This window comes from Rana temporaria, chromosome 3, assembly GCF_905171775.1.
Source record: "Rana temporaria chromosome 3, aRanTem1.1, whole genome shotgun sequence".
NCBI lineage: Eukaryota > Metazoa > Chordata > Amphibia > Anura > Ranidae > Rana > Rana temporaria.
In genome coordinates this window covers 400,189,589-400,212,293 of record NC_053491.1, presented here as the reverse complement: position 1 = coordinate 400,212,293, position 22,705 = coordinate 400,189,589, and the positions used below count along the sequence as shown (strand labels likewise).

The 22,705-nt window shown below is 43.1% G+C and overlaps 1 protein-coding gene across 3 annotated transcripts in view; it reads right to left on the bottom strand.

Moving 5' to 3' along the window:
• Positions 1-7,835: 7,835 nt before the first annotated feature.
• The window catches only part of SLC23A2 (solute carrier family 23 member 2), a 258,087-nt gene continuing 243,217 nt past the window's right edge, over positions 7,836-22,705 (bottom strand). For 2 of the 3 annotated variants that reach the window (XM_040345915.1, XM_040345914.1), the window contains 4 exons: positions 14,613-14,742; positions 13,600-13,737; positions 11,701-11,796; positions 7,836-9,465 (listed from right to left, as the gene is read on the bottom strand). In XM_040345915.1, the coding sequence (XP_040201849.1) occupies positions 9,236-9,465; positions 11,701-11,796; positions 13,600-13,737; positions 14,613-14,742 (594 nt within the window). In that variant the 3' untranslated portion in view covers positions 7,836-9,235. Of the gene's footprint in view, positions 9,466-11,700; positions 11,797-13,599; positions 13,738-14,612; positions 14,743-20,266; positions 20,941-22,705 lie in introns of those variants that run through there. The other variant, XM_040345916.1, reaches the window with a different exon arrangement.

Genomic DNA, 22,705 nt, shown 5'->3' with positions numbered 1-22,705 from the left:
AGCTCGAAAGGCAACACATGTTGGCAATGATGGATAAAGCCATTAATGTAGAAAAATGCATTTATAACTTTGCTTTCTAAACCAATAATTGAAATGAGGCCAGTGCTTTCTTTCAGGCACTGCTATTTTTGAATGCAATAATCCTAAAGTTGGATAGGCATCCAGTACAAACAATCCGGCAATCCAGCTGAATACTCCTAATAACCCTCCAGAAATCTTGGCTAGAGCTGATCGCAGAGGCACTACTGAAAACATTTAGCAAGATTTATTACAGAGGTGGGTTAAGTGAGCTACTAACCCTATGCTGGTGGCTTCTGGGGTTTCATTCTTTAATCATAGGTGCAATTTAAATTTATATATATATATATATATATATATATATATATATATATATATATATATAAAAAATGGTGGTATGTAGACAAGTCAGGGACACAGAACTGTTACCAAGCACACAAAATGTCTAGAAAGATAGTGCAGGTGTGTGTGTGTTTTTTTGTTTTATGTGTTGATAGCCCATTCAAAATGAATAGACTGCCTTGATACAGTATACCTCAATAAATGCAAGCAGGGCCTCAAGCTTTGTCGAAGAAAAGCATGTGGTTCCTCTCCTTGGACCCTTGGTGATCATTTCCGAAACTGAAACGTTTTTTGCTTTTAGTTTAGTCTGAATGCTACAGATTAAAAAATTGTTAGCTGTGGTAACGTACAAGAATATATGAGTGGATCTTGTGATGTTTAATACTACAGCTCCAGCTGCTGTGCACTGGTCTTCAAACTACAGCTTGCTCTTTACAGAAAACATACGCTGTAGGACCGTTTTACTCGTGTGATCCCATCCACCTGTATATAGGAAAGAAAGCTAGTTCTCACAAGCTAACAAAACCTTTATGTATATTGTATATCGGATTACCAGTAATCCATTTTTAAATTACGATTATTGCTTCCTTCACTAAAAGGTCACCTGGATATCTAACAAGTATCATGAAAAAAGCCAATAATAAAAACAAAAAGTAAAATAAAAAAGGTAGTTTACTAAAAGGAGCAAGCTTGAGACCAGGCCAACCAGATATGCTCATCTCCACATAGAAGTAAATGAGGACACAAAATCAGCTTGATGCAGATTAGGAGGTCAAATGAAGTAGCGTCTTAAACTGATGTCATATGTAAGCGTAATACACCTCAAAGCACACTGTAATTGCCAAACAGCCACAAGCCCAAAGCCAAATGACATTGGCCCTTAAAAAAGACAGACAGTCACTAAAATCTAAAGTACGAGTTTGATTATGCATTAGGCCTCATGCACATGGATGTTCTTCAAAAAGTTTCTGCACTTTTCTAACTCTATTAAATATAAAAAAGTGAGAAAAATGTTAAAAGACCCCTTGTAGAACAAAACCTCTCCTTGTAAAGTAGACATAATATACTTACACGTCCTGCCACTAGTCTTGGGTCTCTTCAAGAGCTACAGGTACCAGAGAATACTCTTCATCCGACACATCTGTTAGATACCTGGATCTCCACCAAGCACCATGGCTCCATCTGCTGAGAGCTGTAGTAACATAGGGCCGGCAGAAGGATTCACAGTGCTCAGCGGAAGACTTGGCATCCAACACTCCCGGAAGTATGTTGGAGGATTTTTATGCTGTTGTAGTTCAAATGCCTCGTACACACGGTCGGACTTTCCGAGAAAAAAAAAAGTCCGGCCGTGTGTAGCCACCATCGGACTTTTTTGTCCGGAAGTCCGACGGACCTTAGATAGAGAACCTGTTCTCTATCTTTCCGTCTGACTTTTGCATGGTCAAAAGTCTGACCGTGTGTACGAGGCATTAGAGAGCGAAGATCATGGCACAGTTGGTGGGACAGACAAGTATATTATGCCTTCTTTACAGGGGGAACTTGTGTTCTACTTTTGAATTTAGAAACCGTTTTCCTAAATTCTATGTTTGCCTGACATGACCACTGGCTACCACAATATTGAAAAATCTACCAAAATCTATGCGTTTCTGGTTCTGGCATTGACTGGCTTTGTTCTTAAAGCAAGCCCTATCACAAGTGGAACATGAAGGCTACCATTGCTGACCTCCCTTTCTAAAAATCCTAGTTGGCTGGCAGTCACGTTGACCCTTTGGTTTCAATTTTTTGAGATACTGAAGTGACACAAGTATGCAACTATGTGAATTCTGATTTTCCTTTTCCTGACCTACAAAGGTAAAAGCATCAGCAATGGCAACTAGGGTCAGCAATGGCAGCCTCTGTATTTCTATCATTACAAGTTTAGGGCTTGCGTCAATGGGTTTTGGGCTGCAGATGCAGTGTGCTTTAGAAATCCATTTGGGAACATTCAGAATTCATTGCAGGAGCACTTGACCTGCTTAGGCTGCTTTTACATTCTGATAGACTTGTATGGGGGGGGAGTTATTCTGTCATGAACAAGAGATGGTCAACGTGAACCCAAACTGTGTAACCAAAACAACAATTGGTTGGGTGAGACAGGGGTTAGGTTTAGAGACCCCACAACTCTAGAGATGGGGTTTTCGGTTTTGAAATCTCTTTAACCTGACTGGTTGTGAAAACTAACACTACACTGGACAGGCACATAAGGGATGACTTACAGTAAACCATATAGTGTGAATGGAGGGGTTATAAGGGAGCTATGTACACATTTCTCAAGGTGTGATGGTAATATACAAACAAGGCAAGGACATAATTACATTATTAGATTAACATTAATGGCGCCTTCGATCTTCTCTAAATGGACAGCTGGAAGCCACAAGCCCCAATTGGATCTGTCAACATATCGCTGGCCATACACAGATTTCTTTCATTCAGCCAACAGGCTGAACAAAATAAATCCAACAGATTCCTCCATCCATACTTAACAGCACAGAAGACTATCACCTGTTGGCTATTGTGGCACCTGCAAGCGATTGGATGCAGGTGCTGTTTGGCTGACAGTTTTCCACCCGGCTCCTTTGACAAAATTCAACTGAACAATCAAGTTTTGTCAAGCCAGGTATGGCTGGCAGGGGCACCCAGGGCTTGAATGTTGGCTAATTTAGCAGGAATTGGAAAAAGCTTTAGCAGTGTACAGCAGCCTCTAGGCTGCATTAAGGATAATGCCTTTCCAATCCAAGTGCCTGCATCATCCTGTTTTTTTAGCCCTAATAAAAATTAAAATCCTTTAAAAGTCTGTACAAGCTGGTGTGGCGCTCCCATCCTTTCAAAACTTCAACAAACTCCTCTAGGGGTCCAGCAAGACCCCACAGTTGCTGGTAAGCAGCCTCTGGGACCACAAAGCACCTATTGCATTAAAACGAATCCGCATAAGGTTCAGCGCTCCTACGTCACAAAGATTGCATTAAGGATAATGACATTTGAGTGTCAGCAGGGATAACGGTTTGAGTTGCCCACAGTAGCCACATTCTTCCCTTTATCCATCCAAGACCGTGTGGGAGAATAAAGAGAAGTTACTGGCAACACAGACAACACTCTAACATATGATAAAAGAGACCAAGACGCCGCAGGTGGGCCTAACTAGCATTCCTAGTGCAAGGGCGTACATTCCCTATGTAGGGCGCTGCAGATTATTCTGCTCCAATAATTCCACAAATTTCATTTACATCTTTACACTCACACAGATATATGTATACATGTTTATACATACATGCGCAGGAGCATTCTAGTCTAGTCACATGACATGGTCATGACATGATTATATCTCCCCCATCCCCTAGGTTAACGAGAGCAGGGGAGAGAAAAAAAAGATCAGATTTCTATGAAAATACGAAGAAATGTAATAAACCGAAAAAAGAAAAATACGCCTTTAATGGCACCGTTTCCAATCCTCTCACCGCTATGGGGATGCATCTCAGCGCCAGGTGACTGAACAACATTGAATAAGGTGCAGACTGAGGATATCGCCAGGCCTCAATAATGTCACATGTGCCCAGCGGGCATATAGATTCTAGGGAATGTCCACATTACATGGTCTACAGTTCTGTATGGTAATAAAGTATACATATTTCTACAGTAGATCATACAAATACATCAGACTAAATATATTTATAGGGTCCTCCTCTCATAGCCCTCCAAAACTGCCAATGGTACCCCTGACATATGTTTTATCTGGCATCCCAAATGTAGTACTGCTCATTCTCCTTTGCTTTTTCCCCCGGAGACTCTATTGTGTTTAGATGATTTAACACTTTCTAAACCAACATTACAGTTAAAAAATGTATAGCACAACATCATTCTATAGGGTGTATTTATACAATTTTTTTTCTGAGTTTGAAACTGCGTGTACAAAGACAAAATCAAATGTCATATACTATATTATATAATATGGTATATAATACCATATTATGGCCACTAGATGGAGCTGCTAGGCACAGTAAATAAGTATTTTATTCTGTATGAATGAACGTTCGACCTGGAGAGAACATAACCTAGTAACATTCAATATTACCTTCATTCACAGAGAACAAATGGGCATGCAAAGGACAAACAGCTCAGAAAAGTTTTGTATAAACACACCAATCAGTGCCGGTTCACACTACAGCGACTTGGCATCCGACTTGTGTTGCCCCAACATGAGAAATTCCATTGAAGTGAATGAGAGCCGTCTTAATGTACACTACTGAAGTCGCTCCGACTTCAGAAAAGGTTCCTGTACTACTTCAAGGCGACTTCTAGGCAACTTGTACCCATTGATTTCAATGGAAGTTGCCTCCAAAGTCGGATCACTGTCTTAACTGAAGCAACTTTACAGGAAGAGAAAATAGTTTACTCTGGCAAACCCCTCCCTCCCACAGAGCTGATTATTCTGTGATTGGCCACAGCCAAAGTCGCCTGTCCTGGAGGCAACTTTAAGTCGCGCTGCAAGTTGCTCCAAGTCGCCTTGCAAAGTCACGCTGTAAGTCGGGTTGCCCCTGTGTGAACCGGCACTAAGTGTCTTTCTAAACAAAACCGGATCCAATTCATGAAAACTGACAGAACGGGTCTATGTTACCTGTGGTAGACAGATTTCTGCCATCACAACATATTAAAACAAGAAAATGATTGGTTGCTTGTGTGGTGAACACCATTCCCTCCAGTCTTCATAAATGAGGACTGGAGATTACAGAATCTCTAATGTATACCATTTAAAAAAAGAAGTAGACAACACACCGATACATATATGCACAGCTACTCCATGTGGAGAAATAATGAATTTGGGAGCATTATTTTACATTATTTTGAAAATACAATAATTATATTTTGCATGTTGTAATGTCACAATGCAATCTTGTGTCTAACCTTCTAATACCAATGTAAAGCATACTCAGACCTCCTACAAAAAAAGTCCCATACCGCAGGGGAGATGCCTCTGGCAGTAGTACATCTTCACCTTTAACGTGGACCTCTAGTGCCTCTGCACTCATAGTGAATGAAGCCATTTTGTGACGTTAACTATAGTTTGTTCATTTCTGCCAAATACTACCAAGGAATAAAGATTTTGGAGCTCCTAAAATTACACATCAAGAGGCAACAAAAAAGTGTGGAAAGGTGACGTCTAATTGGTTGTCAGGAATTTCAGGATACTGCTGCACTTGTGGTTAAAGGACTACTCTGCTTAGCCTGCATGAATAATACTAATAATCCCCTATTACAGTCTATTTGGAATGTTGGCTCCTGGAACCATACATATGAATGTATCCCCTGTTACTTGTGAAAAGAGTACAGATTAGCCATCTGTCCAACACTTCCTGCTGGTCAATATCGAGCTTAAAGCGGTGGTTCACCCTAAAATGCAAGTTTCTACCATGAAATCCAGCATAGTAGCGTGAGCTACAGTATGCCTTTATTTTTATTTTTTGCACGGTACTCACTGTTTAATCCCGGAGATAAGTTTCAGACTCCCCGCGGGGAATGGGCGTTCCTATGCAGAGGGGACAATGATTGACGGCCAGCTATGGAGCGTCACGCTTCCCGAGTAGGACTCGGCTCTTCACGGCGCCTGCGCACAGACTAGGAGCTGACTGCGCAGGCGCCGTGAAGAGCCAAGTCCTATTTCGGCTATTTCCGTGAAGCGCGACGCGCCATAGCCGGCCGTCAATCATGTTCCCCTCTGCATAGGAACGCCTACTAGACTGAAACTTAACTACGGGATTAAACAGTGAGTACGGCGCAAAAAAAATAAATAAAGGCATACTGTAGCTCGCGCTAGTATGCAAGATGGCATGTTAGAAAAAAATATATATATATTTTTTTGGGTGAACCCCCGCTTTAAACTATATAATAACAGCTCATGCAGCAGAAGAGCAGAGAAGGCTCCAACTGAATCACAGAAGACAAGCTTTCTCTCATTGGGCTCATTTGTATGCAATACTATAGGCTGCTATAGGGGAACTTCAAGTTCACAAATGTTAAAACATAAAGAGAATCTATCATTGAAAAAAAAAACTGCTGCAGATAGAAAATGCACAATTTAGATGTGTCTACACATGTCTGCAGTAGCCTTCAACATTTGAAGCTTAAAGTGGATGTAAACACGATTCATGAAATTTGATCTGGGCACATATATCTGCAGTGTTTTGTTATCTCTCTTCAATAAGCCAAGTCCTGTAGCTCTCCCCTGAACTGTTCCTCTGTTATCAGCTTGATAACTCAATTCTTGGACACATCAGATCAGCCTGACTCTTCTGTCAGGGGAGGTGGCTATAAATAGATTAGCAGGGAGCTGGTCCTGTTACAAAACACCTCTGGGAGTCTCTGCCTATGATGAGAGGGGGTGTGTGCCTTTCCTCCAATCAGCAATGTTGGATATATTGGCTGTATGCCCAGACATCACACTCTGTGTTAACCAGGAAGAGAAAATCTCCTAACACATATGAACTTTCTAAACAGTATATAAATGTGAAGACAACAGATATAAATGTAAAACCTATGTAGGGAGATTTGGTTCATCTCTGTGTATCATCTGAGGCTGTTCACTTCACTGGGTGTATGGAGGGTTTACATCCACTGTAAGGCCAAAAGCCAAGCTATTATAACAGGCACATTTCCAACAGTCCCTGGTGGCTCCTAAGCTTTTACCCCTTCCTGCCTTCTGCACATTCCAAATGGCCAGTTAGGCAGCCCCCATCATAGTGATCGTCTAATAGGGGTGTGGGTGTCTGCATTTTATACCTGCAGCATTCGTTTCTTAGGACAGTGTTTCTGTAAAGCGGTTGTAAAGGTAATTGTTTTTATTAAAAAAGAAACATGTTAAAACGTACCTGCTCTATGCAATGATTTTGCACGGAGCAGCCCCAATCCTTCTTTTCTGTGTTCCCAGGCCCCTCCTCTGCTTGGTGTGCCACCACAGGAAGCCACTGCCTATGAAGGCACATCTGCGGGCCACATACTGAAACTCACAGTGTGACTTAGCCATACCCCAGCTCTCTGCTCATTGGATCCAATTGACAGCAGGAGCCAATGGCTCCCGCTGATGCCACTGTGAGCAGAGAGATAGTCGTAGGCACCCGTGTGACAGCTTGCGACCTTCACAGCTGGGTGCGCACGGTGCATGTCGCACTGCGTGTCCTGAATGGTCCGGCAGTCATCTGGGACCTGTCACGGGTCCCAGATGATGCAGGGGAGAGAGGGGAAGAGTAGAACTTCCGCTCGGATCTTCTAGGCCAGTGATAGCGAACCTTGGCAACCACAGATGTTTCGGATCTACATTTTCCATGATGCTCAACTACACTACAGTGTGCAAGAGCTTCATGGGAAATGTAGTTCCAAAACATCTGGGTTGCCAAGGTTCGCAATCACTGGCCTAGGCGATCCAAGCGGAAGTGGGAGCGGATACCTGTCAAAACTAGGCATCCGCCCCCCCCCCCCCCAAAAAAATAAAATGCCAAAAGTGGCAGGGGATGGGGTGGGAAGTACTTAAAGTGGAACTTCCCCTTTTGGGTGGAGCTTGGCTTTAAGGGAAAAATATGTCTAAGCTTTAGAACCACTTTAAACTCTTATATGTGCATTTGACAGTTAGAGGACTGGAAGCAAGGTAAGGAAATTTATAAAAGGACTGATATAATTTGGCATCCATGGACATAAATAGTGGTGCTAGCTCAATTTACTTGACGGAGCCCAGGTTCTATGTTGTTATTGACACTGGCTTCTAGTGAAGTACTGGGTTGAGTACTGGTTTATGAAACAAAATGGCTGCCTCCACAGAGAGTAGACCACTAGTACCTTGCACATTCTACCTTCAGTCTGTACAGGACACAAATATTTTTTTTCTTGTGACTATTGTACAGTTTGACCTGAGGCCTCTTAGTTGCCAGAGATGTGTGTTAAATATAATATCTATAGATTGTAAGTGTGCCTAGAAAAAAAAGAGAATAGAAATTGGTCTTCTAAGCTGATGATCCATGCCATGCATCAGTAAAACATCATTAAGGCAAAAGGGACATCCAATAAATACCAATGAAAACAAAAAATAAATATTACATGTAAAGAATCTGTTGCATCGGTAAACCATTAAAAATCTTATGTTAGGGATAATGGCTGTGCAAACAACAACATAAATAAATGTACATGTACTTCAGCATTCATCTCCATCGTTATGGCTGATGGTCAGAAGTGAGCACCACCTAGTGGATATACTGGCCTCCACACTTAGAAGGAAAACAAACCAGTCCCCCTCTCCTCCAGCTTTCAATCTCCTTGTGCAACTAAAGGATGGAAAGAACAGGAGAAAAGCCGATGGGCTACAAAGACAACACTGTACACTTGAACTCTCAAGAGGATTGGTGGAAACCAAGGGCCAAAAGAATCACGTACTGCAGAGCTGAGACAGAGGGTGACAACCAGAATGTGCCTGCTAGTAGGCACTGTACCCGTTTAATCAGTCAGTGCTGAGTCCATTGCTACTGTTTGGGAAGAGCCAGCCATGCAGTTTCCAAGAGCAAGAGGTTGTGACAGAGCGGATAATGGGAATCAGGCAGGACACATATTGCTTGTAGGAGTAGCAGTAGTAAAAGGAAGGTGGGGAAGGGGCAACACTGCATTAGAGGCACAATATTAACAAGGAAGTGACAAGGGTGAGTGAATAAACCCACAGTACATCCTGTGTCTCAGCCCTGGAAACATTCTATGTAAATCTACAGAAAATACTTAACAAAACGTCTGATTCGAGGCTGAGAAAACCTGGCAAGAGTTATCAAAGACGTATTACAAGACGGGAGTTTCAATAGCAAGGCTGGTGCTATACTGTAGGCTCAGAATCCTCCTCTCCTTGCCGACATTTGCTTTTCTTCCGTAGCGCCTTCCAATGATATCCCGCAAATGTGGGACTAATAGGAAGGTAACTGAAACACTTGTATTTGCGCAGAAAGTTCATACCAATAGGAAAATCATATGACTCCATTCCTTCAGCAGCTCCTCCTTTACCCAACCCACGCTTCCACTTCTTGATACCCCTTTCTTCTGGTGTACCTAGATGAATGCAATGATCAGGTTATACAAAGGAATCAACAAGAAACAACTTTCAAATGATACTTTTTCCTATTTTTCCGGGGGAGAGTGCTCAGTAATTTGTCAGCTCATTCATTTCTATGAGAGAGACAATTGGGGGAATACAATAATGCAGAACATTTCTGCCAGTATTTTTCTTTAAAAATACCTGCGCCTTATTCATCCAAGCATTTGTGCCATTATCGACAGGGAAGACAAATTCAGGTAGGTCTAATTACCTCCACAATTAACTCTAAATTAATTTTTACATCAACTGTTCTAAAATATCAAGTACAGTGGAACCTCGGATGGCGATTAACGAGCGTTTCGCAATACTACTGTATTTCCTAAAAACCTAACTCGGTTTGCGAGTGTTGTCTTGCAAAACGAGCAGGATTCAGACCAAAGCGGTGTGCTACTAGTACCATGTTTGGCCTGAGGTGGGGCGGCGCCGGGGCCGAACGGCGCCATTCGGAATTTGCCGGAAAGGCCCGTGGACAGTTCGGCTGACCTCGGCAAACCTCGGAAAGGCTTGTGAATGGAGCTCTGGCCGCATACCATTGAAGTCAATGCGGAACAAATTATTTTAGTTTCCATTGACTTCTATGGGGAAACTCGATTTGATATGCGAGTACATTGGATTATGAGCATTCTCCTGGAATGGATTATGGTCGTAATCAGAAGTTCCACTGTATTACTATACCATAGTTCTGTTTTTTTTTTTTTTTTAAGTCTCTTACTGCTGTTTTCAGGCTTAATTTTTGTCCCATGTATGCTCCCTATCCTCCACTGACGCACCTCACTGCTACTAGTGTGGAGTGAGCAGTGCCGTCATTTCAGATGGGACGCTCCATGCGTACTACATCTCAGGGGTGAGCAGGAAAGGGTGGCTACATTCAGATACACACAAGAAGAAGCATGGTGATCAAACGTGGCTACCCTAGAACAGGAAGTTTAAGAATAGCAGAAACAAGCTTGCATTTAGAAGACAAAACAAAGGAAAAGAGATAGAAGGTACATTCTACTTATTTTTCAATATAGTGCATTTATTTTATTTTATAAAGATGGGAGTTTATTGTCACTTTAAAGGACAAGTTCACTTTTTTTTTTATAATAAATGCACATTTTTTTTACAGGTAAAAAATTTGCATTTACTATTTTAAAAAAAAGAAAAATTAGGAACCTGGAAAGCATTGCACTAGCGATCAGCAGATCACTGGTGCCATGCAGGACTCCTGCAGATTGTCAGTGTAATCTGTCTGCTTGTACATCACACAGCCAAACAGTTTCAGGAAGATGCAATGAACTACCACAGCGATCAACAGCGCTGTAATAGTTCATTGACAACTACAAGCCGACATCTGCATGCCTGACAAAGGGGTCCTGAGTGGCTCCGAAACGTTGCACTTGTTCTTTTGTGATGTGATCTTTCTGCAATAAAAGCCAACATTTGGACAACATTTGAAGATCCATGATGTGCTGGCGAATATGTGCATTTATCTGTCATGTATCTAGTACCCATTTGGTAGTCGCTGCCGCACCCGCTACCGACAAGCCCTGTTCCATTAAAGTGTGGGATGGGAATATAGACTACTCTGTGCATGAATGATGTGGCCGTGTGGGCAGAGCCCCGCATTGCTATGCTCTTTTCAAAAAGTGACAACTGTTACGGGAAACTGTCCACAGCAGGAGCAGTGACATGGTACATGTTCTACCCTAAAAACGGGTGGAACATGTAGCATTTTCCCAATGGAGAACTTATCCCTTAAGAACCTGTGTCTATAGCAGAGCGAAAACTAGAGCTACCTCTACGATCTTTGGTGTCCAACACTTTCAGGTATGTCAGATTGCTGCAAATCATCTCCTACGCATGTCGATGACGGACGCTTCCCTGCAGCTCTGTACTTTACCTCTTCAGCCACCGATCGCATTTCCAGAAGTGTTGGATGCTAAAGATCAAGCTCAAGCTCTGCAAGAGAGATGGGCAATACTGCCAAGTACTGTATTATAATTGTACTTTACTACTGTGCATTGTTCCCATAAACAGGCTCTCTATCTAGTAAAACTGAGTGTTCGGGAACCTGCCAATGTTTTTGATTTTCTGTCCTGAATTAGCCTTTGCAGGTCTTCCTTTTTCCATATCATACAAGATGTATTGAGAAATTTTCTCTTTAGTTTACATTACTTTTTATTGATCTTCTCTCAGAATATACTCACCAGGAATAGTGTTGTCTAAAATGAAAGCTGTGCAACCTCCAACAAACATGGCTGTTGTAAGCAGGACATTTAATACTTGATCAATCTCTGCAATGCCTAAAAGAAAGAAATGTGTCACAAAATGTAAGGGAATTTGTTGTAAACTTTACAATATTGTTTGTAGAGAGAAAGCACATTTTTGCAACTGACAGACAAGATGACCTTTAAAGTTCCACCAATCAACTGCCCCTTCTAGGGTAGTATCATGCCAATCCTTTCCATTCCAGGTTTTCCTTGGTACCCAAGAGAAATTTGCAATGCCAACAACACACCTTCTGTTTAATCTGGTGGCATCTCCAATCAGATACAAAATTCTATAAACATATATTGTATTACATAATGAGGCAGTTTTCAGGCATTTTAGTGCTAGAAATAGCACCTGTAAAGCACCTGAAAACTGCCTCCCATTCATTGCAATGGGTGCTTTTACAACTGAGCGGTGTGCTTGTGGGACGTTCGAAAAAGTCCTGCAAGCAGCATCTTTGGGGCTGTTTGGGAGTGAGAAGGGGAGTTTGGGAGCGCTGTATTTAGCGCTTCCAAAATGGCCCTGCCCATTGTCAGCCCCCTATGTGATAGACATAAAGTTGCAGGAAATAAGCTTAAAAAGAAATGAAAGTAGCACATCATTTAGAAAGAAAGATATTTTTAAAGTCCTCTCCCCATGTTAACACATATGAACATAAATATGCAAGTTGGGTGCCCCTTTGCAAGACAACAACTGTGCTTCACATGTTGGGTATTGTGTGTGATGGAATAAATGCAATAATTTTAGGGTCATCATTCACAGTTAGACCCCTTTTCACACTGGGGCGCTTTTCAGGCATTTTAGTGCTAAAAATAGCGCCTGTAAAGCGCCTCTCATACCTCCCCAGCATCAAAGCCAACTGCTTTCACACTGGGGTGGTGCGCTTGTAGGACGTTAGACAAAGTCCTGCAAGCAGCATCTTTGGGGCGGCTTGGGAGCACTGTATTTAGCGCTCCCAAAACGCTCCTGCCCATTGCAATGAATCGGCAGCCACGACACGGAAGCTTTTAACAAAAGCACCGGTCAAACAGCAGAAAAGCACCGCTAAAACGAGCATCGCTTTACCGCCAACGGCTGGCGCTTTCAGTGTGAAAGCAGCCTGAAGGATTTTAATAAAGGCAAATTGGGGGTTTCCCATTTTAATGTGAAAATCCATTTAAGGCTAGGTTCACACTATATGCGGGTGCAGGAAACTGTGTAATCGCACCTGCATCAAAAACGCGCTGCAGTTGGTAAGAATGGCACCCCCACAAACTGGAAACCAAAGCACATTTTTCCGTCCTGGGAACTGCATAGCACTGGGCAGTTATACCCTGCGGCTGCAATTATGGAAAAGTTTACGAGTACCCTTGCCCTACATTTTAAAATTAATGGGCTGCTGTGCCCATGCAAATGAGCCCACAGTGAAACCAACACAGTAGGGGTTATTTACGAAAGGCAAATCCATTTTGCACTACAAGTGCAAACTACAAGTGCAAAATGTGCTGAAAGAGAACTTGGAAGTGCAGTCGCTGTAAATCTGAGGGGTAGATCTGAAATGAGTGGAAGCTGTGCTGATTTTATCATCCAATCATGTGCAAGCTAAAATGCTCTTTTTTATTCTCCTTGCATGTCTCCCTCGGATCTACAGCGACTGCACTTCCAAGTGCATTTTTAGTGCAATTTCAAATTCACTTTGGACTTGTAGTTTGCACTTGTAGTGCAAAGTGGATTTGCCTTTCGTAAATAACCCCAGTATGAACCTAGCCTAAGATGGTAAAGCCATATACAGTATGTTGTTTCCTGAATAGTTAAAGGAAAAGGCTGTGTAAAATAAATAGGTGATTTGTACAAACCTGTGACCAATGGGTTCTGCTTCAAATAACTTGGTAGCATCAACCCAAAAAATATTGAAAAACCGAGGACAAAGAGATTCCGGGAAGAGTTCAGATCCACAAACTGAAGATTGGAAAGGCCCACTGCAGTGATCATACCTGGAGAAACACAATTATATTAATTGAAACAGCAGGTGACCACGCCATGAAGACAATAAGCAGAGCCAGTAATGAGAAAGCCATGATTGGAGTATTTGAAGCAGAGAAATGAATGCAGAACAGTATTTACCTTGTAGACTTTCATGTTTGTTACAATTCTGTTAAATTCCAGGGCTATGCAATATTTATATAAGTGCCACTAAAAAGGCCCCTACATCCTTTCTAAAAGACCAGTCACCACTACCTGCTACCTGTAAGCAAGGTGACCAGCCACGCCACCACGCCACCACCCCACTGTTTTATCCACAAGCAACACTGAGGTCATGCCAGCACTGCCTCTAGGAGGAATGTTGCTTGACCTGCTCTTCATCTTCACACCAAACGCCACCAATCTCATTTAAACTCTACTCCAGCCTCTCTACCCTGCCATTCAATTGTACAGCAACTTCCAAGAGCCCACCCACACCATGCAGGCAGCCAGATCGGTTATGCGATCTGGGCACACCTGTGTGCATGGGATGCCACATTGGGCGCCCAAGCCAACCCCTGTTACTAGCTGGGGAAGATGAGAAAAAGTTTTTAACCATATGATGACCTCACAGGACTGAAAAAGGAAAAATAAAAAATAATAAAGGGGCCATGTAAGGGGGGGAAATTATATTCTCTTAAGGGGAAGCAGAGAGATATTTGTGCTCTGTTTGTGATTTGCATAAAGATCAATGTTAATAACCTACTAAAAAGCAATAGTTCATAGCAACCAAAGATCATTTTTTTTTTTTTATCTATTATAATCTACAACAAGTTGATATCCAATGATAGCAGATCATAGACCTGTGTACTACCCATTAGTCATCCCATGAGAAACAGTGACTTACCAAACAAGGTACAAAACAGAGCTCCAAGGACAGGATCCGGCAGAGAGGCAAACAGGGCACTGAACTTCCCAATCATGCCCAACAGCAGCATGAAGGCGGCACCATACTGGATGACCCTGCGACTGGCAACCTAGGAACAACAAAGAATGACTGCACATAAACATCACATGCACTTTCTAATATAAATATACAGCAGAGCTATAAACTACAGCATATGTCCCTTGTATATATTTACAGGTGGCATCTGCTGTGCCTGCTTTTGCAGCAATTCTTTGTGCTGTCAGTAGATGGGGCCATTATCAGTAAAAATAAAAAAATTACATAAAATGCGCACCTGCCATCTGTTCCAATATCGATGCCCAGAATTTTCAGCCACCCAAAAAGCTGTGAATATAGGGCAGGCCATTAAACTATATTTAACAACATTTGGGAGGAAGCTAGCTTTATATAACTGCTGCTTCTAATGCAATTTGAACAGCAGAAAATGAAAAGTATAATCAGATCTGGTCTTTTTTTTTTTTTTTTACTGATGTTTTACTTTTGTCATTTGCATAAAATCTTTAAATAACATTAAATAAAGTGTACAGCCGTGACACTCAGTTTGCAGAGTAGGGCAGGTCGTACACGGTGCAAATTTCTTTCCTGCAGCCGTTAGCGATAAAAGACTTTTGAACTCCGGTGCCACCTAGTGTGGAAATATAAGGTGCTCGAGTGTATTAGTGATCTATATACATATATTAATGTGGAGCTGCTGCGCAAATCAATATGTATTAATATATTTGTATTAAAGTGCTAATACAATGAAAATGTGGATGTCGTGCTGCTCTAATATTATGCTCAAACAAATAAAAACAAAAGGTTACCAATGATTGGTGCCATTATTTTCACAGCAACAAGTTGTCCAGCCTAATAATTCAAATATTCAAAATAAAGTCCATATAGTGAAATCCATATGCTACAGTTATGCATAAAGGTCCGGTAAAATAAAAATACATGTGATCCAATGTGTCAAATTATGGGATAGTTGTGCAAAAACTGGAGTTAGTACTCACCAGTAACTCCTTTTCCAGTAGTCTTCCAGGACAGCCCTTGAGATGGAGTCCCTCCCATCGACACAGGAAACACATTGCCAACAGTTCAAAAGGCGGTCCCTCAGGTCCCTGGTCAGTCATTTACCAAGAACCGAAGGATGGAACTGAAAAATATAACCACAATAGTCAAACATATCAATGCATCAACATAACTTAAAGGGTGTGATCGTGCTGTCCTTGAAGACTACTGGAAAAGGAGTTACCGGTGAGTACTAACTCCAGTTTTCCCCAGTCGTCTTCCAGGACAGCCCTTGAGAGGATCCCCAAGTACTCACCAGATTAGGGTGGGACCACAGCTTGGAGGACTTTCCTCCCAAAAGCCTGATTCTGACCACGTGGCTGCTTTACATATCTGCTCCGGGGTGGCACCAGCTTTTTCTGCCCAGGATGCCGAAAGTACCCTTGTGGAGTGGGCTTTAACACCCCCAGGAGGATCTTTATTTAGAATTGTATAACTTTCTGCTATAGCTAGCCTGATCCACCTAGCTATAGTGATCTTGGAAGCTTTTTGTCCCTTACGCTGTCCAAAAAAAAGTACAAAGAATCTGCCAGTCTAAAAGACTTAGTTGCATCTAAGTACTCTAGAATACACCTTCTCACATCTAATAGATGAAACTGCCTTTCTTTCTCATTAGAGGTATTCTGGCAAAAAGCAGGAAGAATGATGTCTTTGGACCTATGAAATTTTGATGCTACCTTTGGCAAGAACCCAGGATCTGTTTTTAAGATGACTCTGTCTTCAAGGATTTGAAGGAAGGGCTCTCTAATTGAGAGAGCTTGTATTTCACTGACCCTGCAGACTGAAGTGATTGCCACCAGGAGCACTGTTTTAAAAGTAAGTAGTCCTAAAGAGGCCTCTGAGATAGGTTCAAATGGAGTTCCCAAGAAGGCTTTGAGGACGACTGACAAGATCCACATTGGATTTACTTTGACCTTAGTTGGTTTCTGTCTAGTGATTGCTTTACAGAACCTGGAAATTAGAGGATCTTCCTGCAAGCGTCTTTCTAGATATACACTTAGTGCCGCTATCTGTACTTTAATAGTACTTGGGGTTAACCCTTTGTCTACTCCGTCCTGTAGAAACTGCAAGATATTTGTTGTATCTCTGTTAGGGTTTTCCTGATCCGCCAAAAAGGAATTACATTTTTTTCCAAATTTTATTGTAGATAGCTTGAGTGACTGGTTTTCGACTCTGAAGCAGGGTCTGAATCACTTTCTCTGATAACCCTTTGTCCCTTAGAATCTCTTCCTCAGTAGCCATGCTGAGAGTTTTAGCATAGGTACTTGAGGATTCAGGAGGGGTCCATGTGACAGGAGGTCCTGTCTGTATGGGAGCCTCAGAGGTGGTTGATCTGTTAATTTCAATAACGTTGTGAACCAAGGTCTCTTGGGCCAAAAGGGTGCCACCAGTATTAGACATGTTTCCTCTGCCAGAAACTTGGCTAATACTCTCGGAATGAGGTGAAGTGGTCGAAATGCATAGGCTAATATGAAGGTCCAGGGTATCTGTAATGCATCTACCTTCCAGGGATGATCTCCTGGGCATAGAGAGCAAAAATTGGGAACTTTTGCGTTCTCCTTGTTGGCGAACAAATCTCTGGAATCCCCCAGTGAGTTGTTATGAAGTTTAAGACTTCCATATGTAGTAGAGCTGCACGATTAATAGCGGAGAGAATCGCGATTTCGATTCTCCCCGCCTGCGATCTCCCCGCGGGATGACCGGCGATTCTTCCGTTTTCACCGCTGGTTCCACGTAACCAGCGTGGAACGCAAAAGCCGCCGATATCAAAACCGAAGTCAGCAGCCTGCAGTAGTTTGTATCCATGCGCCACACAGTGGTTGCCGGCGGTACTGCTTGTGATGTATTCATCCTTCTCACAGTTCTGTACAACTGTGTGTATCCATGCGCCACCCAATGGTTGCTGGCAGTACTGCTTCTGATCTATAAAAAAAGAGACCAGTGATATGTCTATAATGTTAAAGACCATATAGCTCCTATGAAAAAAGCAGAATCAAAGTTTGATTCTGCTTTTTTCATAGGAGTTATATGATCTTTAACATTATAGACATATCACTGGTCTCTTTTTTTTATATATTCATATTTTTCAGATAAATCACAGGTTTATTTATCATTTTTTTTGGGGGGGGGGGGGGGGTTCTGGCATAAATGTTTTTGAGAATCGTGAGAGAATCGTGATCTTTAGTCTAAGCAAAATAATCGTGATTCTCATTTTGACCAGAATCGTGCAGCCCTAATATATAGTGACCATTCTTGATTCGAAACTAGTTGTCGACTCAAGAAGTCTGCAGTGTTGTTCTGTTCGCCCCTCAAGTGTATCGCGGAGATGTACTTTAGATGAACTTCTGCCCATTGAAACATCTGTTTTGCCACCAACATCAAACGAGGACTTCTGGTCCCTCCCTGCTTGTTTACATAGGCTACTGCCGTCATGTCTGATCGGACTTGAAGGTGGTGACCTTGCAGCTTGTCCTGAAATGCTAGCAGAGCCCTTAGGATTGCTGTTAACTCCTTCCAATGGGAAGAAAACTTTTCTTCTTCTGGTGTCCACCCTGCCTTGTGCCCAGAAGGTGTTCAGATGGGCTCCCCAGCTCCAACTGCTTGCATCCGTGGTCAGAGTGGATGTAATAGGAAGGACCCAGAGAACCCCTTTGTTTAGGTTCTCTTTGTCCTTCCACCACCAGAGCCAACGTTTCACCTTGTTGGGGATCGATACAGATTCTTCCAGATCTTTTCCCTTCATTTGTTCCAACAGGAATTTCTGTAGGTCTCTCTGGTGGAACCGCGCCATTGCACAGCTGGGATGGCTGCCGTCATCAGACCAACTGCAGACATGACCTCCCTTACTGTGCAATAGCAACTGGTTTGAAGAAAGGACATCCTTTGATGTAGGTTGGATATCTTCTCTTTCGGTAAAACTATCTTTTGTTCTACAGATAGTATATTGTAACCCAAGTACTGAATGTTCTGTGTTGGAGTTGTCTTGGATTTTTCTAGACTGACAATCCAGCCCAAGCATCTCAGGTTGTGTTGTGTCAATTCTAGATCTTGGCAGAGTGGCTTCTCTGAATGGGCTGTAAGAAGTAAATCGTCCAGTTATGGTATGATTGAGACTGACTGAAGCCTCAAGGGCACTAGTGCCTCCTTTTGCAGAAGATTTCTTATCGAATACTTTGACTCCATCTGAAATCTCTTTTAACAGATGGAGAGATTCAGGGGTCGGAGGTTCATAATCAGTCTGAACTTTCCTGAGGGCTTTTTTACTACAAAAATGTGCGAGTAGAAACCCTCCCCCTGTTCGTGAATAGGCACTGGTGTCAATACTTCTTGATCCACCAATACTTCTTGATCCTATTAATAAGGGTAAAGCCTTGGCTTTCTCTGAGTGACTTGGTAATTTTGTCACCAGAAACTTGTATGGTGGTTCGCTGTGGAATTCCAGGGTGTAACCTCTTTTGATGATGTTTAGTACGAATTCGTTCAAGGTTGTTTTTTCCCACTGGGGAAGAAAGTTCTTTAATCTTCCTCCCACAGGGACCCTCACGTCACTGGGGCTTGGGCTCTTGACCGGGCCTTTTTGCCCTGTCCAATGTTTTTTGGGCTTGAATTCTTTCCCTGTTTTTTCAGATTCCTTAGGGGGACGAAAAAACTTTCTGGAAATTTTTCTTTTTGACGGGAAAAGATTTATTTTTGTCCGCCATTCTCTCCAGGGCGGTTTCTAGTTCAGGCCCGAAGACTAGGTCCTCCAGTGAAGGGGACACTGCATAGCCGTGTCTTGGATGCTGTGTCACCCGCCCACCTCTTCATCCATACGGATCTTCTGGCTGCCACTGAAAGAGCTGCAGACTTGACTGTAAATTTTACCGCATCAGTCGCAGCATCTGAGATAAAACTGGTTGCTTTGAAAAGCATTGGAAAAGTTTTTAGAAGATCTTCCCTAGGAGTACCTGCTTTGAGGTGTTCTTCCAACTGGGATAACCAGAACTCTAGGTTCCCAGCAACACAGGAAGTGACTAATGCTGGTTTTAGCCCTGCCATAGAAGCATCCCAGGCCCTTTTTAGGACAATGTCAGTCTTCCTATCCATTATGTCCTTTAAATCAGTGGTCATCAACCCTGTCCTGCAGGGCCCACTAACAGGACAGGATTTATGTATTACCTTGGGGAGATCCAGACTAGAATACTGCAATCACTGAGCAGCAAATGATATCAGCTGTGATGTATTTCAGTTATCTTGCAAACCTGGCCTGTTAGTGGGCCCTGCAGGACAAGGTTGATGACCACTGCTTTAAATGACCCATATCTTCAAAGGCCAGGTCAGACTGTTTAGATACCTTAGACCAGTGTTTCTCAATTCCAGTCCTCAGGCCCCCCCAACAGGTCAGGTTTTCAGGATTTCCATTATTTTGCACAGGTGATTTGATCAGTTTCACTGCCTTAGTAATCACCACAGCCTTTTCATCTGAAGGAAATCCTGAAAACCTGACCTGTTGGGGGGGTCTGAGGACTGGAATTGAGAAACACTGCCTTAGACAGAGGGGCATCAAGCTTTGGGATTTTGTTCCAGACTGCCTCTGGGTTCTCGTTGAAGGGCAACCTTCTTTTGAGAGAATTTGGGAAGAAAGCTTTTTTATCCGGCTCAGCCCATTCTTTGCGAACCAGATCAGAGAGCACACCATGAATAGGGAACACTCTGGCCTTTTTCTTTCCCAGGGCAGCATACATTTTGTCATGCCTGGATAATTGAGTTTCTTCCTCTTCAATCTCCAGTGTATCATAGATAGCACTCAGTAATTCATCTACCTCTCGATAGATCATTTATATTTTGTGATCCTGTTAGCTGCGACCTGATCTTCCTCCTGTTCTGAATCAGAGTCAGAAGATTCAGGCCTAACTAACCCGGGGCTATGCTCCCTTTCTGTACGGGGCTCCCCGGAGCTAGGTATTGTGGGGCTTGGTGAAGGGGAAACTATAGCTGCACCACTGGAGGAAGCAGACACGTTGACATTCGAAATGAAGTCCCTAAGGGATTTAAGAGTTGAAGCCATCTCTTCCTTAAATGAGCCCAGGAACTTGGCCAAGGGGGAGTCTGCCTCAGATTTCAACAATCTTGCAATACATTGCCTGCATAAGGTCTTGTCATAGCCTGAGGATAATTTGCTTCCACAATTAGGGCACTTCCTGCGGCCTGACTTGTCCTCCCTTGAAGCCTCCTTAGCCTGAAATGGATAAGATGGAAACTTTTAAAAAACAGACCTTCCCCTTTAAGGAACACACGTGCTGCCACCACTGCTATTGTTTCCCCCGGGACAGTGACCCCCATGGAGCAACTCCCAGCCGCCACACCTAGCCTATAACAACCCAGTACAGGGCATGCCCAGCAGCCTACCTAAGTTAGACTGGTGCCTACGTCCTCCGGAGTATCCTGGGGATTAGCCTCCATGGTGGCCCCTTCCTCCGTATCCCGCCGCTAGTCTGGTATTGCTGGACGCTGGTCAGGGATTGTAGGCCCAGCTCTGGCTTTTTCTCTCCCCCACGCGCTGTCGGGAGACCCGGAACCGGAAGTCTCGGCGCACAGAGATGACGCGATTCCGGCCGGAAATGACTCCGACCCCCACCGCGATCACGGCGAAAAGCTGGGAAATGTAGATCCACTCACCCACTCCCGGGGGCAACCGCACCATTCTGCCCACTGGCCACCTCGGGAACCAGGAAGAGGAGGAAAACGGGTCTGCTCCGGTATTGCTGGACGGTACCCGAGCCCAGCACCAAGGTGGTGAGACTTCTAAGAAGGTGATAGGAGGGATCCAGTCCTCTATGCAGCCTCTCTTTTCCCTGCAGGCAGCTCCTGAGAGATGAAGTCCTATAGTGTTGTTCCTCCGGCAACATGTTCCTCCGATGGAGGAAACACAATGACTGACCAGGGACCTGAGGGACCGCCTTTTGAACTGTTGGCAATGTGTTTCCTGCGTCGATGGGAGGGACTCCATCTCAAGGGCTGTCCTGAAAAAAGACGACTGGGGTTACGGTTACTTCATCAGGAGATGTCATGTGACCTGTGACGTAACGCTAAGGGCGAGCAGAGGCAGACGTGGACCGGATGCGGCGTCGTGTGCAGAAGTAAAGCCCAGAAATGTTTAATTGAAGCTTGTTTGAATGTTTTAAAATGCATTTAAATTTTAAACAAACCGTTTAAACCATCACAATGCTGAAAAATACTGATACTGCACCATAAGAGGCTATTTGCTATCTCCCTATTCATGAGTGAGGCATGCAGGCAGCATGAACCAAATGGGATATTAAAGGTACAATACCCCAATTATTGGATCCAAGAAGAGGTACCAATGGAGAGTCCTCCAGAGGTAGAGAGGAGGAGGCCAATACTACGCTAACTGGAGAGGTTAATAGATGGACTATATGACACCACATTTGAGGTGAGAGTCCTGAGAGCACAGAGCACCTGGGATTTCAGGCACCCATTGGAAAACACGCAATAAGGAGTAATCACTGTGACCCTTTTTGAATGTTTGAATCATTAAGCTGGACAACAACTTATTGCTGTAAAAATAATTGCACTAATAATTGGTAACCTTAGTTTTTATTTGAGCACATCATTAGATTAGCAATACATCCACATTTTCACTGTATTACCCGCTAGCGATAGTCGCAAGAAAATCCGACAGGCTGGTTGTACCCAAGTTGATAAACCGATCAACTTTGTACATTCAGCCTGCCCATTAATGGTTTGAACCTCGGCTGGTTCCTGCTGAAGTGAGAGATGATACAGCTCTAAAAACTGCTGATCCCTTGGCTTTGCTTCTGTCCTACTAAACCAAAAGGGTGCTGGCTATGCACAGGTGCATTTGACAGAAGAAGATCCTGGACTGCCGCACTCGACCAAACAACCAAAGCGATGCAGTCAAAATGAAGTGAAGTGAACAACAGGTATTTAGCTATTCCGCAGGCAGACATATCAAAACTTAA